The sequence below is a fragment of the Pleurodeles waltl genome, chromosome 12 (genome assembly GCF_031143425.1).
Source record: "Pleurodeles waltl isolate 20211129_DDA chromosome 12, aPleWal1.hap1.20221129, whole genome shotgun sequence".
Classification (NCBI taxonomy): Eukaryota; Metazoa; Chordata; class Amphibia; order Caudata; family Salamandridae; genus Pleurodeles; species Pleurodeles waltl.
The window spans coordinates 637,446,341-637,465,772 of NC_090451.1; the positions used below are offsets into that span (position 1 = coordinate 637,446,341).

General features: G+C 46.6%; 1 protein-coding gene across 27 annotated transcripts in view; it reads right to left on the reverse strand.

Moving 5' to 3' along the window:
- Positions 1 to 19,432, reverse strand: part of UBAP2L (ubiquitin associated protein 2 like) — a 756,258-nt gene that overhangs the window by 722,698 nt on the left and 14,128 nt on the right. For all 27 annotated transcript variants that reach the window (XR_011200006.1, XR_011200008.1, XR_011200009.1 and 24 more), the window contains exon 5: positions 1,703 to 1,871. Coding sequence is in view for 22 of the 27 variants with exons in the window: in XM_069218134.1 (XP_069074235.1) it covers positions 1,703 to 1,871 (169 nt within the window). In the remaining 5 variants the exon portion in view is untranslated. The remainder of the gene's footprint in view (positions 1 to 1,702; positions 1,872 to 19,432) is intronic.

Consider the following 19,432-nt stretch of genomic DNA (forward strand, 5'->3'; position numbering starts at 1 on the left):
TAGATACAGTTACATTGGAAAACATCTCATTCACATGGATCAGGGTGTTTACCAGGTGGGGGTTGCAGTTAAGTCACTTGGTTGATTTCTCTAGAAAACCACGGTTGTATGGCTACACAGGACAAAGGCACGCTATATCAAGTGGATGGATTTGGGGCCTGTACAGAGAGATAAAGGCCCACGGCAACAATGGCTATACAAGTTTGCCAGATTGTCAGTTAAAATGGAGCATGTTAAAAACTTGTCCTGGAATTTCGAGGGAGTGCCTGATTATACTGAGACAGCATACAAGCATACCGCCAACAGTATGATGGGAACAGCTCTTCTACGAGGCCAATTTGGTGGACACAGAAGCAGATAAACTGAAAAAGAACCAGAAACCTATACTTTTTCCACTTATGACAGAGGGGGTACCCATCTTGGTGGCAGTAGGGGATACCCTGTAAGTTCCAAAATGCACATGCATAAGTATCTGTTAATATATGGCTGCGTACAAGGAAGCTTGTTTTCTGAATGTGTACACACCCAATAAGAATGACCGTTCAGTTCTTGGACAGTGTTGGATGTGCTGATGATGCCATATTTAGGAGTCTAAATTATTTTGCGTGTGTCATTTTAACTGTGTTCGCAGGTTCACACATACTGCACACCGTGTATGATTCAGATGTGGAAGAAATACTGATTGCCTTAGGTACTGAAAAGCATTTGATACCACAGGCTGGAAATATATATGTGGATTGGGTTCTCCCATGAGTTTCGGCCCCAAGTTACGTAGTTGGGTATCTGTTGTATTTAAGCCCTGTAACCAGAGTTCAATCTGGCAGTCATGTCTCAGGTAGAAGGGAGGTTGGAAAGGATGTTGGAAAGGGACCAGACAGGGATGCCTCCTCATCACTCCTCTTCGGCAATGGAGCACTTGGCTATACACTTGCTAACAGTGATGAGGCAGTGGGTGATCCAGCTGGGGACACAGTAGATGTACTCTCTAAGCAGATCATGCTCTACTGTACTGCGCTAGCCAGAGACACCAAGTGCTGTTGACTCAGTTGCTAAAGTCTGGTAATGCTTTTAGTTTACATATAAATGTAGAGACAACACTGGTGTTTCCACTGGCACGACTGGCAGGCATAACCCTAGACCAGTGGTCTCCGAACTTTTTAATGCCGCACCCTCCCAGTTGAAAAATAAAAATTATTGCCCCCCCCCCCCACCCTCAGAATTGTTCACATTTATTTTATAAAGAGGTCAATGTTTAAACATGTCTAGACCTACTTGAACACTGCAGTTAAGTGCTCTTACCTTTTAAAAAATGCAATAACATACTTCTGCTTAAAACAAAGCCCTGTTATCTGTATAATGCTTCTTTTGGCCAGAGCCTGGAGCCCCCTTTGGGATCACTTGAGCGCCCCCCCCCCCCTCCCAGTTTGGAGACCTCTGCCCTAGACACTGCCAAATGTGGAATTGCGATGGAAGCTGGACAGGTTCAGATATTGGAAAATAGCAGCAATTTGAGAGATTCTTCAAAGTATAATTAAAAACCAACATCGGACAGGAATCTGCCCCACCCTCAGTTTTGAATAAATACAGACAATGCAAAATACATGCTGTACTGTTGGTTTGCAGTAATCATCTAATAGTACACTTTTCAACGCATATTTAAAAAGGGCAATAAAGGAAAAGATGTGATAGAGCGTCACCGTACATTCTCTACCACGACTGCCACCTCGACCCCTTCTCGGTGGTCCCCCACGCCGTCGGCTATAATCCCGATCCCTCTCACGGTTTTCTTTAGCCTCCTCAGTGGCTTCTGTCTGTCCTCCATCCTTCTGTCCAGAGACTGCCTTCTTCTTGCCAACCATCTCCCAGGAATGCTAGAAAGTACAACAAATCAGTGCCTTAACTACAAACATCCATAAACATTACCCCAAGATCAAAGACTAAATGGAGAGGAGCAGGTAAAAATGGGACCAAAAAGCGAATTATTACGCCTCAATCATAGCTGCTTCATTACATTTTTCACAATTAAATTTGAAACCCAAAGTATAAAAAGTGCCTGTTTTGGAAATGGTCACTTTTTTTGCTCACTGGTGCTGAGGTTTTGCGAGTGATGTGCCCTGGGACCTGCCAAACAGGTCTCCAGTGCCAGTGCTCTTTCCTTAAAGAAAGGAACACACTGTACAACTGGCACACCACTCCAAGTCCCTAGTATGCAGTACCTCTGGACCCTAGGGCCTGGGTACTGGAGAGGGTCCCTAAGGGCTGCAGCATGCATTGTGCTATCCTCAGGGAATCCCCCTAAAACAAGTTGCACACAGCCGCCATTGCAGACCGTGCCCTGTTGCAAGCCAGGGGAAAACAAGACACGGCACACCCCTTGTTTATGATGCCCTGGAAGGCAGAACAAATTATTTCCTTTGGGAGAGGGAGGAAACACCCTCTCTTTGGAAATAGGTGTTACATGTCTTGGGAGGGGTAGCCTCCCCAAGCCATAGGTATGCTTTGAAGGGCACATTTGGTACCCTCCTTGCATAAACCAGTCTGCACCAGTTTAGGGAGCCCCAGTCCCTGCTCTGGCACTAAACTATACAATTGAAAGGGGAGTGACCTCTCCCCTGTCCATCACTACCTCAGAGGAGATGCCCAGAGGTCCTCTAAAGGGTCCCTTGATTCTGCCCTCTTGAATCCAAGGAGGACAGAGGCCTATGGGAGCATCCGAGTGGCCAGGTCAGGCAGGTGACGTCAGAGCCCCCACCTCATAGGTGGTATCTTGGCTAGGTGATCAATCCCCCTTCCCCTATTTAGGGTCTCCCTGTTAGGTGGGTCCTCAGATTTGGTTTACAAGATTCCAGCAGGACGATTCTGCAACCTCTACTTCAACCTCTGTTCACTGGAACGAAGACTGGGCCTACGGGAACCGAAAACCAGCATTCACGACAAACACACTGCTTGCAACATTTTCATGGCTCCTTCCAGCTTCTGCAACATTTCCTCAGCTGTGCATCCTCTGAGGGTGGCTAATCTTCAGCCTGCACGAGAAGGAAGGAATCTCTCCCTTGGAGTAAAGGAGCCACTCCCCTGTATCTGCAAGCACCATATGCAACAACAATCGACTGTGGGGATCTCATTCCTGAGCTGCGTGGATTCTGCATTATGGATGGTGGTCTGAAGTGATCCCGTTGGTCCTCTCTACCAGCTGTCCAATTTTGGTGGAGGTCAGCCCTTGCCTTCCCACGCAGGGCAGTACCCAGCTCCACTTTTCCTCTACCGAGACTCTTGCCTTTACCAAGGCTTGTTGGTGGCTTTTCCACACCACAGACTGCAATCTTCCATCTGGCGTAGGACATCGACTGTATCCTCCAGGAACTACTCACTAATTCCAGGGCTGCATTGCTGACCTTTGCCATACTGTCGACCAACTCCTGCAACCACAGATGGGTGGGTAGTGGCTCCTGCCACCACCGGACACTCCTGTGACTTCTGGACTTGGTCCCCTTCTTCCACAGGACTTCCCCTTCAGGAATCTACCGCTGGTTTCTTGCAGTCTTGTCTAGGTGTTGCATTATCTTCTTTTTAGTCCTTGTGGGTGGTTTCGGGGGAAATCCAGTAACTTACTCCTTTCTTCCTGGTCACTGGGGGGCATTGTGGTACTTACCTTTTGGGTTTCCTAGTTCCCCCAGCTCCTCTCTTTACACTCCATGTACCTAGGTGGGGACCCTGCATTCACATACCTTTTTTTTTTTTTTTGTCTATGGTTTGGGCTCCCCATAGGGTCACCACTGTCTTGAGATTTGCACTGTTTTCTATTGCTTTCTATGCCTGTTTCTGTTTACTAGTGTACGTATCTAGTGTGTTATTTACCTCCTATTGGAGGGTTGCCTCTAGTACTTTTTGGTACTTGTGCGACTACAATAAAGTACCTTTATTTTTGTACGACAGTGTTTTCTTTCATTTGTGTCAGTGCTGTTTGACTACTGGTATTGCATGAGCTTTGCATGCCTTCTAGGAAAGCCTTGGCTGATCATCCACAGCTACCTCTAGAAAGCCTGCCTTCTAGACACTGCCTACACTTCACTTAGAGGGGATACCTGGACCTGGTATAAGGTGTAAGTACCTTGGGTACCCACCACACACAAGGCCATCTTCCTACAAGAAGCAACCTCCCCCTTGGCTTCCAAACATTGACTCTTTAGGAGGAAGGCTGACAGACATGAAGTACTAGCATTGTGTGCAAATGATGCTACTAGGCTTCAAGACGAAGGATGCCTGGAAAGATAAACTGGGTCAGATGAGTACAGTTAAATTTTTGGATACAGCCCACGGTACCATACAGCTAGGAAATTAGGGGTTAACTGTTTGGTAGCAAGAGATTTTACCTACTGGATTGGATAAAGGATTGGGACAGGTTCTTATTTTTTCACCTTCTGCATGACCTCGATGCTGTTTGAGGTTGACGACTACACCTTTTGTTGTGTAGTGGGTGTGAGGTCTTCTTTCGAACACTTGGGATGGTTACATCGTAAGTATACTTCAGAAAGGGCAAGCGTTCTTTTATGCTTAGCCTTCAGCTCGTGAGGCCCAGGAATTGTTGAGTCATGGAAGAAACCATGTACAGACATTAGTGGGGTCGATGACATTTATTCGCAACAGAGCTCATTAGGACTTTAAGGTTAAAGATTTCGTCCAAAACAGACAACAGCAAAACATCTAAATCTAAAACAGATTATCCATGGGAGGAAAAAAAAAAAAACACAAACAGTGAAGCTTCACGGGGTCTGGATCCGGATACTTCAAGGGGTGATGAAGTGATGTCATGAGGACAAGCGCTGCCATTTATGGACTGCTCAATGTCACTTTCAGACTTGAGGCTTCACTGGAGACACTTACGGGCCAGCCAAGGGAGACAAATACATTTCTCTGGATTCTGGACACCTGGGGTATGTTTTGTAAAAGGATGAATTTGCAGGAGCCAACATCTACCACAATATAATTTTTATCAGAGAAGTACGTCAGGCAACAGCTCCATCATCAAAAACCATGAGGCATGTATTTTCATGTAAATGAAAACTATCAAAAGCCAAAATACAAGCTGCAGCACCCCTTAATTGTGGCAGATGTGAACTATATTCTGATGGAAGCAGTCCTGTCTGTGCGCAGCAGTGTAGAAATCCCAAATAAAGTAACTAATGCCCCGAAAAGAGATTGATTACATTTTTTCAAAAAAGTAGGGTTACCAAACAGAGCACAGCACAATAAAAACGGAGTACAGGTTCTGTGACCAAGCAGCATTAGGCTACAGCCCAGCATATGACAGAGCCCCAGCTAATGTTCCATTTTCTTTTGCATACACTGTCCCCCTTTCCAGATTATGGAGAGAATCAGGAATGGTCTACTGGTATGCCAGAAAATTGCCCTAACCTCGATTTTTAACTGTGTGACTTTTGACTGATTTAGACAGTGCCTATAACATGGGAAATGCAGAGGCCACATGTAACCCTCATTTGATTGGGGACATGACCCCCCCCAAAACACCCCATATGCAAATGTAGCAACACTGGCTCTATCTATATTGCAGAAGGAGCCGCCCAAGCACCTATGCCCCCTCTAACACTACAGTGCTCTGGAAGTGCAAACAAGAAGCATTTAACTGTTGCACCCCAGAGCACTGCACACAATATGGACCAAAGGGCCTCCCTCACCCAGCATAATAATATTCATTGCCGGTTTGAGGGAATGGGGATTGCTAAAGTCCCTTAAAGGATAGGTTTGGATTACTCTTCAGATATTGTCTGCTGGTCTTGAGGAGTAGGACATGCATGTTCTGTACCTTTGAAGTTAAGGATGCTTTCTTCTTCTGTTGCTTTAATTTTTGCAAAGCTGGCTGAGGACTAGATGACGGATTGTCCGAAGACCCAGGAGACATCTGTGGCACCATACTGGATTTACTTTGCACTAATAGGGGATACCTGGATTAAAGGTGAAAGTACCTTAGGTACCCACCACACACCAGGCCTATTCTTTCAATGACCACCTCTCCCTGTGTATTAGGTGTCTAAGGGCTGGGGTGGCCTCTGAGCACCACCAGACTGTTTTGAAAGACATTTGGTGCACCAGTTCAGGAACCCCCAGTTTCCGCACTGGCATGAAACTTCACAGAAGACAGGGGAGGTGCACAGAGCTCAGCCAGGTGATCAATTGATTCTGCCACCTTGGAAATAAGATGTGTAGCAGCCCCTGGAAGCATCAGACTGGCTAGGCAGATTACGTCCATGATCCTCTCAGATAGGTGGCTCACAATAGAGAGTGAGAACCCCCTTTTTAGAGTTACTTAAGAATTTTTCTGATGAGGGCTAGCCCTGACTCCCTCTTAAAGGTAGAGTCCTATGGACCTTGCTGGTTCCCAAAACGTTGCTAACTTCTCCTTCAGCTCCTGTTTGCATTTGCCAGTGCTTGTTGGTGACCTGGCTGATCACGGACCCTCCTGCAATCCAGCATCCATCGAGGGACACCTCCGTAGGACGAGGCTCCCAGGATCTTCTACAGTTCCTGGACTTTTCACCAACCTGCAACATCACCTCTAGGAGAGTGGTCATTGCCTCCTGTACCACCTGGGCAGCTCCAAGGGCGCTGGACTTTGGCCTCTTCCTTTTCAGGTCTTCCAAGTCTGGAATCCGCCCGGTTTCACCGGCCTGGTCCACAGGTCACAACAGCAGCTGGACATCCGAGGCCGTCACTGACTTCAGCAGGGGTCCTTTCACTCCTATGCATCCAGGTACCTTGGGGTAGGTACTCCCGTCTTCTGGGTATCCTTAGGTGGGGACACTCTCCAACCTTTCTCTTGGTCTGTTGGTTTCCTCAAAGTCCACTGGGAAGGGTCCTGAAACACATGAACTCCAACCACTACACTTCCCTGTGTTCGCCTATGGGGCAACTGGGTAGGTAACCCCTTTGCGCGTGGTCGCTGGGAACACTTACTGTACAGCCTTGGATTTATTATGACATGCACCTAGAGGGCAGCACCTTAGAGGGCTGCCCAAAATCTACTAGTCCCTTAGTGTGCAGGCTGACTGGTACAACCAGCCTGCCACCACAGACATGTTTCTGACCTATGCTCGGAGGGGAGAAATAATGTCCGCTCCGGAGGAATATGTGATCACCTACTCCAGAAGGATGGCTATTGAATCTGCATACCAAGACCAGGTACTTCTAGTACCCTGCAGCCTTTGGGATGCAACCCCAAGCTTCCCCAGACCTGGGAGTTGCCACCCCCTTTCCTGAGGCACATTTGGCACCAGGACAGGTGAGAAAATTAGTTATGTAGTAGGCATGTTCCACTGTTAGGCTAGAAACATCCATATGGTGGGCTCCCGATGCAACATTTTAGGAAGGGTTCCACCATCTTGATTTTGGTAGAAAAGAAATACTGTGACAGGGTTATGCCCATTTCCTGCACAAAGTAATCATTATGGGGTGTAGTCAGCCCAAGGGTAAGCAGCCCATTCGTTACCACTCTACACTCCCCTACACTCCCTTAAATTAATTAAAGTGGTCCCCTGACACCAGAAGAACAGATTCAGGTGAGCTAAGGACACAAAGAGAGGGTCGCGGGTTACGACTCCAAAAGTCAGAGGTTCTCCTGCTCTTCACCAACCAATCAGCATCTCCCTTTGAGTGGAGGAGCCACTTCCCTTGTTCCTGAATACACCAACCGCAACATCCAGTTCACTGTTCTGCTGACCATGGGCCCACCAACTCAGGGGCTGTGCAGGAGGGGGTGGGGTCACCATTCTCCAAGAGGCCAGTCCCATCTCCCAACCAAATGAGAAGACATCAAGACCAAATGGAGATGCTCTGCACCAATAGCTGGGGTACCAGACCACTTGCAACAGCAAAGACTAAGTTCAATCAGTATACTGAAGTTGCATCCAAAGACCAGCTGTCGAGGGACATTCGCATACAAGTGGACATCAAATTTCTAAATCTGAACTGTTGAGGCCATATGTTAAGTCCAACTATGTAAGAAAGTTAAAATGTTTTAGCTAATTAGGCCTGCCAAACGGATTAGAATCGTTTTGTAAATTCCTAACAATGCCCCAACGTGGCACAGAGGAGTGAGTCCAAGAACTCAACCTGTCCCCTTTTCCTGCAGCTCATTATGTAGCAGCTAAGAAACCTGTGTAAGATCATCAAAATTAAGAGTGTCTCAAACCCTACAAAATGAAGATTTGTATAGCGCGGCTTATCACCCTTGGGGGTCTCAATGCGCTGTCCATGGGCACAGGGAGATTAAGTGATTTGCCCAGAATCACAGGATGTAGCGCCGGAGGATTGAACCCCGATCTCTAGCTCCCGAGGCGGTCGCTCTGACCGCTGTGCTACATCTCCCTTAAAAAACAGCTACAGGAGCTACTTGCAGAGTTTGAAGCCACCCATATCAAAGAGGATCTTGACACCACCCCAGAGGATGAGGTGGACAGTGACCATGAAAGTGGAGGTAGCCCCCCAACAACTTAATAGGGAAGGTGATGAGGTGCCCCCTCACATCTACCCTAATAATGTACCTAGAGTGCCTCCTCCAACTGAGGGTAGGACAGGCTACTCACAGCACAGAGAACAGCTAGAGAATGAAAAAATAATTTTTGAGGGACTAGCTGGAAGGGCAGCCCTTGAAGCCAAAATATGACTAGAAGCAAGAAAAGTGCTGAAATAGGGTTAGAACTCCAGAGTGGTGGCGGCAGACTAAATAGGGAGTGGGAGGAAACTTTTGATCCGACAATTCGCAAAGGGTGATATCACAAAATGCTTCACAGCCTTTGAGAGAGTTTGTAAGATGAGGAAGATTCCCCAGAGGCGCTGGTACTCGCTACATTGGGAGTTTCTCAGACAAGTTCAGGGATAGACTCCCGACACAGAGAAGGGTGAGTTGTGTGACCACATGAAGGATACCCTGATTGAGGGACTTCGGCTCACTAATGAGGAGTACAGATTTAAGTTCAGGGAGACTCACAAAAGGAGTGAGTCCTGGGTAGATGTTGTAGACTTTTCACTCAAAACACTACAAGGCTGGTTGAAAGGAAGTAAGGTGCATGATTACGAAGGGCTCTATAATTTGATTATGAAGGATCATCTGTTGATTAAGTATCTCAGAAGAACTGCATCAGTACCTAGTGGACTTAGGGCTGCTCTCCCCTCAAGAGTTGGATGAAGAAGGCAGACCACTGGGTCAAAACAAGTGTGTTCAAAAAGACCCATCATGGGGGTGACCAAAAGAAAGTGGTTACTAATCAACCCAAAGGGAAAGACAGTGGTCACAAAGGGTCAAAGTCTTTATAAAGGGTCCTAAAATCTACACTGGAGAGTGCCCGAGACTCTTCCCAATCTAAATATGGGTACTAAGGTAAAAACTGGGATCCAAAAGAGGCTTGGCGTTTCAATTACAAGGCCAAAGTAAACTAACTGGGGACTCTTTCTGTCCAAAAAAGCTCCCTCTAGTGCATCCTCAGCTACTGCTGGGGTGGGGAATCTCCAGATGGAATCCTTGGCAGACTATGACCAGGTCAGAGTACACCCTGAAGCCACTTTATTCTCAGAGGGTGGGGTAGGTGTAGCTACCCTGGCTGTCTGGCCCAGTTACCTGGGGAAATACGGACAAAAGCCACATATCAGTGGTGCGGAAGCACTGAGGGATACAGATGCACGTTTCACCATGGTGACTGAAGAACTGATATCCCAGACCAATACAAAACTGGACAGTCTTATCCAGTTATCAGTGCTGGTAACATTGTCGAGGTTCATCCCACAGTTATGGTGACCTTAGGATGGAGAGGGGCTACTAGCTAAAGGAAGGTGGTCATATCCTCTGCAATTTCAGTAGAAGGTCTTCTAGGGAATTGTCTGGAGAACTCAGCATGGGCTGAGGTAGAGATGAAACCCTATGCACCTGTGCTGGAAGACCGGAATGGGTGTGAGTAAAAACCAGAGCAAAGCCCATGATGAAACCTAGAATAATGGCCCAATCTTCCAAGAGAAAAGGCAAGGAGTCTTGGAAACCAACTTATGTGGAGAGACAAGCTCAGGTCCTCTCTCCTCTGGTAGAAGACTTCTCAGATCTTTAGGGAAGAGTCTCCCAGGATCTTGAGCATTACACAGCAGAGATCAATTACCCCAGTGCTCAGTTTGTGGCCTAATATGTATGCCTGTGTAGTGCCTAACTGTGTCACTGAGGCACCGCTAATCAGAACCTCAGTGCTTAAGCTCTCTATGCTTTTAAATGAATTATTCACTGTAGGCCAGTGTAGGAAGTTGGCTCTGTATGTGCTATTTCAAAGTAAGGAATAGCATGCACAGAGTCCAAGGGTTCCCCTTAGAGGTAAAATAGTGGTAAAAAGAGATAATACTAATGCTCTATTTTGTGGTAGTGTGGTCGAGCAGTAGGCTTATCCAAGGAGTAGTGTTAAGCATTTGTTGTACATACACATAGACAATAAATGAGGTACACACACTCAGAGACAAATCCAGTCAATAGGTTTTGTTATAGAAAAATATATTTTCTTAGTTTATTTTAAGAACCACAGGTTCAAATTTAACATGTAATATCTTGTTTGAAAGGTATTGCAGGTAAGTACATTAGGAACTTTGAATCATTTCAATTGCATGTATACTTTTCAAGCTATTCACAAATAGCTACTTTAAAAGTGGACACTTAGTGCAATTTTCACAGTTCCTGGGGGAGGTAAGTTTTTGTTAGTTTTACCAGGTAAGTAAGACACTTACAGGGTTCAGTTCTTGGTCCAAGGTAGCCCACCGTTGGGGGTTCAGAGCAACCCCAAAGTCACCACACCAGCAGCTCAGGGCCGGTCAGGTGCAGAGTTCAAAGTGGTGCCCAAAACGCATAGGCTTCAATGGAGAGAAGGGGGTGCCCCGGTTCCGGTCTGCTTGCAGGTAAGTACCCGCGTCTTCGGAGGGCAGATCAGGGGGGTTTTGTAGGGCACCGGGGGGGACACAAGCCCACACAGAAATTTCACCCTCAGCGGCGCGGGGGCGGCCGGGTGCAGTGTTAGAACAAGCGTCTGGTTCGCAATGTTAGTCAATGAGAGATCAAGGGATCTCTTTAGCGCTGCAGGCAGGCAAGGGGGGGCTTCCTCGGGGAAACCTCCACTTGGGCAAGGGAGAGGGACTCCTGGGGGTCACTTCTGCAGTGAAAGTCCGGTCCTTCAGGTCCTGGGGGCTGCGGGTGCAGGGTCTTTTCCAGGAGTCGGGACTTAGGTTTCAGAGAGTCGCGGTCAGGGGAAGCCTCGGGATTCCCTCTGCAGGCGGCGCTGTGGGGGCTCAGGGGGGACAGGTTTTGGTACTCACAGTCGTAGAGTAGTCCGGGGGTCCTCCCTGAGGTGTTGGTTCTCCACCAGCCGAGTCGGGGTCGCCGGGTGCAGTGTTGCAAGTCTCACGCTTCTTGCGGGGAGTTGCAGGGGTCTTTAAAGCTGCTTCTTGAAACAAAGTTGCAGTCTTTTTGGAGCAGGTCCGCTGTCCTCGGGAGTTTCTTGTCGTCGTCGAAGCAGGGCAGTCCTCAGAGGATTCAGAGGTCGCTGGTCCCTTTGGAAGGCGTCGCTGGAGCAGAGTTCTTTGGAAGGCAGGAGACAGGCCGGTGAGTTTCTGGAGCCAAGGCAGTTGTTGTCTTCTGGTCTTCCTCTGCAGGGGTTTTCAGCTGGGCAGTCCGTCTTCTTGTTGTTGCAGGAATCTAATTTTCTAGGGTTCAGGGTAGCCCTTAAATACTAAATTTAAGGGCGTGTTTAGGTCTGGGGGGTTAGTAGCCAATGGCTACTAGCCCTGAGGGTGGGTACACCCTCTTTGTGCCTCCTCCCAAGGGGAGGGGGTCACAATCCTAACCCTATTGGGGGAATCCTCCATCTGCAAGATGGAGGATTTCTAAAAGTTAGAGTCACCTCAGCTCAGGACACCTTAGGGGCTGTCCTGACTGGCCAGTGACTCCTCCTTGTTGCTTTCTTTGTTCCCTCCAGCCTTGCCGCCAAAAGTGGGGGCCGTGGCCGGAGGGGGCGGGCAACTCCACTAAGCTGGAGTGCCCTGCTGGGCTGTGACAAAGGGGTGAGCCTTTGAGGCTCACCGCCAGGTGTTACAGCTCCTGCCTGGGGGAGGTGTTAGCATCTCCACCCAGTGCAGGCTTTGTTACTGGCCTCAGAGTGACAAAGGCACTCTCCCCATGGGGCCAGCAACATGTCTCTAGTGTGGCAGGCTGCTGGAACTAGTCAGCCTACACAGACAGTCGGTTAAGTTTCAGGGGGCACCTCTAAGGTGCCCTCTGGGGTGTATTTTGCAATAAAATGTACACTGGCATCAGTGTGCATTTATTGTGCTGAGAAGTTTGATACCAAACTTCCCAGTTTTCAGTGTAGCCATTATGGTGCTGTGGAGTTCGTGTTTGACAAACTCCCAGACCATATACTCTTATGGCTACCCTGCACTTACAATGTCTAAGGTTTTGTTTAGACACTGCAGGGGTACCATGCTCTTGCACTGGTACCCTCACCTATGGTATAGTGCACCCTGCCTTAGGGCTGTAAGGCCTGCTAGAGGGGTGACTGACCTATACTTGCATAGGCAGTGAGAGGCTGGCATGGCACCCTGAGGGGAGTGCCATGTCGACTTACTCGTTTTGTTCTCACTAGCACACACAAGCTGGCAAGCAGTGTGTCTGTGCTGAGTGAGAGGTCTCCAGGGTGGCATAAGACATGCTGCAGCCCCTAGAGACCTTCCTTGGCATCAGGGCCCTTGGTACTAGAAGTACCAGTTACAAGGGACTTCTCTAGATGCCAGGGTCTGCCAATTGTGGATACAAAAGTACAGGTTAGGGAAAGAACACTGGTGCTGGGGCCTGGTTAGCAGGCCTCAGCACACTTTCAATTGTAAACATAGCATCAGCAAAGGCAAAAAGTCAGGGGGCAACCATGCCAAGGAGGCATTTCCTTACAGCCAGTGACTTCATTTACCAATTTCAATTGGCATACTGGACCCCCCTTACAAGTCGCTGGTATACGGTACTGGGGTACCCAGGGCATTAGGGTTCCAGGAGATCCATATGGACTGCAGCATTTCTTTTGCCACCCATAGGGAGCTTAGACAAACCCTTGCCATTGCAGCCTCCTTGAAATAGCCCACACACTATTTCACAGCCATTTTCACTGCACTGAAGTAACTTATAAGTCACCTATGTGTCTAACTTTCACTTGCTGAAGGTTAGGTGCAAAGTTACTAAGTGTGAGGGCACCCTTGCACTAGCAAAGGTGCCCCCACATAGTTCAGGGCCATTTCCCCAGACTTTGTGAGTGCGGGGAAGCCATTACACAAATGCACTACATATAGGTCAATACCTATATGTAGCTTCACAATGGTAACTCCAAATATGGCCATGTAAAATGTATAAGATCATGGAATTGTCCCCCATTCCAAATCTGGTATTGGGGAGCCAATTCCAGGCATCCTGGGGGCTCCACCTTGGACACTCAATACTGCCAAACCAGCTCTCTGAGGCTGGCACTGCAGCTACAGCTGCTGCCACCTCACAGACCACTGACCTCACAGACAGGGTTCTGCCCTTCTGGGCAGCCCAGTCCGAGGAAGGCAGAACAAAACATTTCCTCTGAGAGCAGGGTGTTACACCCTCTCCCTTTGGAAAATAGTTGCTACAGGCTGGGGAGGGGTAGCCTTCCCCAGCCTCTGAAAATGCTTTGAAGGGCACAGATGGTGCCCTCCTTGCATAAACCAGTCTACACCGGTTCAGGGACTCCGTCTCCCCTGCTCTGGAGGGAAGCTTGACAAAGGAAAGGAGTGACCACTCCCCTGTCCATCAGCACCTCAGGAGTGGTGCCTAGAGCTCCTCCGGTGTGTCCCAGACTTCAGCCATCTTGCTTTGCAAGGTGTGGGGGCACTCTGGAGGCCTCTGAGTGACCAGTGCCAGCAGGTAACGTTAGAGACCCCTCCTGATAGGTCCATACCTTATAAGGAAGCCAAGCCCCCTCTTAGGGCCATTTAGGGTCTCTATTGTGGGTTCTCTTCAGATTCTGTTTGGAAGTTTCCTTCAGGAATACTCTGCAACAACTTCAGACTCTTCTGCCCTCTGATCAACCGCAGCCTGCTCCAAGAAACACCGTCACTGAAACAAACTGTCTACAAGAGACTTTTCTTCAGCAACCTCAGCTCCAAGATAGCAACTGTAACCGTTTCAATGGTGTGCACGCTCTGGGGACTCCCTGTCTTCATCCTGCACCAGAAGTACCGAAGAAATCTCCTGTGGGGTGACTGAGTCACTTCCCTGCTCCAAGCAGGCACCTCCAAAAGGTGACGACCAGTACCCTGGGACACCTCTCACGGCAACGAGCGTGCTCCTAAGGACACAGAGGGTGGACATCATTGACAGATGGTCCTGCTGATGCAATTTGGAGGTAAAACCTTGCCTTCCGAGACAGGTGGTACTCCTGTTTATTGTCTTCTTCGCCTCCTTAGGCCTCTGTGCACTCTTTGCAAAATATCTTTGGGCACAGCCTGGCGCGGGGGTCTCCAGCACTCCACCCTGCGACGCTCAACTCGTTGAGCTGTTCTACAGCAGCATGGGACCTTCTTTTGTTGTGCTGCATCAACCTCGTTTTGCACCTCCATTGAACCCGGATCCTGCGGCTTCTGGGGGTGCTGGCTGGCATCCTGTGGGCTCTCTAAAGTGCTGAGAGCCTCCTCTTCCTACTCACACAGAATTGAGGCCCCCAGGTCCCTCCTGGGTCCATCCAGCTCCATTTTGATGACACACTTTTGTCGTAGCCAAGGCTTGCTGGCACCTTCCAACACGAAATCTCATTCTGCAACAATCTTCACGCCATGGGACATCTTTTGCATCACACATGAACCTGCTGGCATCTTTCTAGGGTGCATTTCTGCAGTCTTCTACTAATAGGGGACTCTTATTTTGCACCCTCTTCTGGGCTGGCAGGGGCTCCTGTCCTTCTTGGAACTTCGACTTCTGGACGTGGTCCCCTTCCTTTGCAGGTCTTCAGCTCCAATATTCCAGCAGTTTTTCTTTGCAGACGTGGTTGGCTGCTGCACAATCCCAAAAACGAGGTGTAGTGTGTCCTAAGGAAACTTGCTGTACTTTACTCCTGCTTTTCTGGGCTCGGGTAATTTACTTACCTGTACTGTAGTCTTACTTTCCCAGCGATTCTGCACACACTACACTTGTCTAGGGGGGAATTAGTGATTCACATTCCACTTTTTTAGTATATGGTTTGTGTTGCCCCTACACCTGTTTTATCCCATTGCATTCTATAGGATTTCCTACTGTTTGCATTGTTCTACGACTATTTACTTGGCAAATTTTGGTGTCTAGTGTATATATTGTGTATAATACTTACCTCCAGAAGGAGTATTGTCTAAGATATTGTTGGTACTGTGTCACCCAAATAAATACCTTTGTTTTTGGTAACACTGAGTATTGTCTTTACCTGTATAAGTACTATGTAACTATAAGTGGTTTTGCATGAGCTTTGCATGTCTCCTAGTTCAGCCTAAGCTGCTCTGCTATAGCTACCTCTATCAGCCTAAGCTGCTAGAACACTACTACACATCACTAATAACGGATAACTGGGCCTGGTATAAGGTGTAAGTACCCAAGGTGCCCACTACAAACCAGGCCAGCCTCCTACAGTCCCTTATTGGTTTACAGGAGTAAAAATATTAATCTTAAAAGCTCTTGTGGTAGTGAAGGGACACCTGTACTACCTGCACAGTATACCCATACATTTGGTACACCACAACTAGCCAACTCAGGTTTTTAAAATGGCGTTACAGGGCAAGTAACTGGTCCTCCTGTATAACTGGATCTTTATCAATACAACACTAAACACAGCAGGCTCATAAATACTTGGGGGGGGGGGGGGTTTACAATTAAAAAAATGAAGGAGGAGGGGGCAACAAAAACACATTTCTAACCAATTTAGCATTATCTCACACGTTTAAACATTTGTGACATATTAAGGTGCCTTGTCACAGCAAGGACTTAAGTCAATCCTTCATCAATGCATGAAAGCCACTGGTAGGCGTTTAACAGTAAACAACAAACTATTTTTGCCCAGCTAACTCTTAACGCAACAGCACATCACATATTCGGAGTGCAAGCAGTCATTCTTGCGGTCATAAGCGGGCCAGGAAGAACCCTAGCTTAAGAGAAATCATGCTCCATAAAAGAAGAACATTGAAATGGAAAGGTCGCACTGGCAATCCTTTAACAATTTGTGGGATTTTTTGACCAAATGGTAGTATGCCAGGAGACCACTACACCAATATGTTAAATTAAAGCAATACAAACATCGTGTTCCAGCCTTGCACAACTTGTCATACCAATTTACTACAAGGAATCTGTAGGAGGCACTGCTTCCTCAGTACAATCCGCTCATCTCTGGAACTCACTACCAGCCAACATTAAAAGCACAGAGGAGCATACACACATCTGAAGACAAATTAAAACATGCCTATTTCCTACATAACAAAACCATCCATATCCTGGCAACAGAGCACAGAAAACAGTCACAGCCTCAACCCATAAAGTGCAAACTCAATCACAAACTGCTTTCGATATGCAGGCAAGCTAAGACATGGTTCGCCAGGGAACTATATTATGTTAATGCATAATCCGGTGGTCCCAAATATATCTATCCAATGTCCACCCCAACTGATTTCCCCACCTCGATCTTCATCCAACACTGGAAGATCAGGATTGCAACTATACAAAAATCTCACAGCGACAACCCACTGCAGTAACCAGCCAAGCTGAATCTATCATATGAAATACCATAAAGGGGCTCTGCAGATCTAAACAAAGCTTCCAGTTTAACAAAAAAAAAAAAAAACTGCATAGCCCTCTACAACACTTATCATACAACACACTACTATGCGCTGCATCCTATAAAACGATAATCAAAACTCAGCGTTCAGGCATTACAAAGAATCATTTCCCACATTAAATCAAAACAAAGACAACATCCTTTCGACCACACACACTACACAGTGTAGCATTCTCCTCATGCAAGCGGGTGTTTCATCATCCCATATAGACGTTGTAAGCAATAAAACTTGCAATACAATCCAAAGAGTTTCTTCCAAAAAGTGCTGCAGTACATCTGAAAACTCTTGGGTCTGTAAAACAGAACACGGTCATGTTGGAAGTACACTTATATTTCTGACATTAAACCTTTTCTCTGGGTTCCTGAGACAGACAATAGTTACTATGTGGTATTCCATGTGAGCATTGTTTACCACTGGCGTACAAGGGCTAGCAATACTGCAGCACTCCAAAAGCATTAACAGGTTACTTTCCTTATTAACCCCAACGAGAAGGAGGTTAAGCAGCCAAAAGCATATTCCAGAAGGCTATCAAAGTTAGAATCTCAAATGCAATAGAATCCACTATCAATTTCATGTCTGCCAAGACCTGTAAGAAGCATAAGACACTCAAAGGAAATTAAAACAAAAAACAAAGCTACAATAGAAAACACTAAAGGTTACAGCATTGTGCAGGGAATGGGATAGGAGCCAAACATGTTTTGCTCTAACCACTACACTTTCCAGAAAGTGAAACCCATGGTCATCCTCAGGGCAGAGCTCAGGTAGATCAAGGTCTCTGGGACAATTCTGGCTGTGTCTAGCCAGACTTTCAAGAGAAATACATTTTTGTGGCACAAAAACAGAATGCAATCACTGACCTACTCAAGGAAAGAATCCCAGCTACTTCAAAGCTAAACCTTGCAAGGGATTCAGATGCAAAGGTTAGGGTCAAAGTCAAAATACTTCTAAAAAAAAAAAAAAAAGAGTTCAGTTTAAGCCGAAACCTGAACAAGGTGTAACACATGGTATGGTAAATGGAGGGTGTTAGCGACAAATGGTCCAAGTCCCTTGTACAGTGAACTTAAGAAAACCACCTGTCTCTCGGCACAGAGGAGAATGTAGCTAGTCAGCAAGCATTAATCCATCCCAGAGATCAACTGACCCAGTCAAATCTTACAGTTGGCTCCAATGGACTGAGCAATAAGCATGTCATACATACACTGACGGTATGACTCACCATGCTATTTTTATTTTTACTTTAGAAGTATTTTAAGTGTTTGCGAAAGTGCATCACAAAAAAGTCGTCTTGGTATGTGTGGAATAATGTAGCATTCCTGTTATTTGCCAGGAACAAACAAGAACCAGGGCAAACATGGTTAAATGACAATGAAACATGGTGGTTTTGAACCAACTATCACCTGAATGACAATTCAATTTGATTCATCATGGATACCAACATCACCCTCAAGGAAACATTGGGTGGAGGAGGGAGTTTTTTTTTGGGTTGGGGAGGTGGCTTTTATTACCAGTTCTCTTCTAAAGAAAGTTTCTTCCAGAAAATGACATCAAAACTGCTGTTCGAGTTCTCATCCTCTTGCATTTGGATGACACAATACTTCACAGCCTTCAAAACTCCACACTGGCACCATGTACTCTCATTCTAGACCCAAAAGCAGGTTCCATCCAGGACCTGAAGAAAAAGGATCACCCCCTTCCCCTCTCAATCGCGATAGAGCTCCACTAGTTCTCTTTTTCAATCTGCATAATTAATAAAATCAACTGCACCATTTACAAAGCCAAGCGAACCCACAAAGATACTTATCTAGCAGACAAGCTCATCTCATCGTTCCTGGCACACCCACAGCCAGGACATCAGACTGCAGCTCTTTTTCATATATGCACCCAGGACCGGGAACAGCCCAGTATCCAGCAGGACACCACATGAGTTGTTTTAGTTTTGATAAGCGTTGAAGAAGATGAACCTCTTTAACAAATAAACACATTAACAGTAAAAAACAGTCTGTCATATCTCTCGTTGACTATGCCAGACCATGTACCGCATACATACAAAGATAGCTGAGAGCTTACAAAAATCTTTTGAACCATAAACTGAAATCTTGTTGAATGGTGTAAATGTGCCTAGAATGGCAATTGCCTTTGACACCTGAAAGATTAGGTTTTCACACATTTTCACATTCTACATGCAAGACTGGAGTCTTAAAATGTTTGTGGATTTTCTTATCTAAATATAATTCCAGACCAATCACTGAATGAGGTCTCTCAACAGCCAAATGAGTTACATATGCTTCACTTCATAATAAAAAAGATAAAAATTAAAATAGATCCTTTATACACAATCACAAGGCCTTCAAGCAAAAGACCTTCCTAAAGGTTTAGGCATTAATTTTAAAGCACAAAATACAGCCTGAGGGAAATGGCAAAAATGAAAAAGGCAGAACATGCCTCTCAGTGGTGTATCTTCACAATCCCGGTCTTGCAGTATGCCTCTATGGGCTCATGGTTTAAATTACTAGACAAATAGGTAGCCACTCATTTT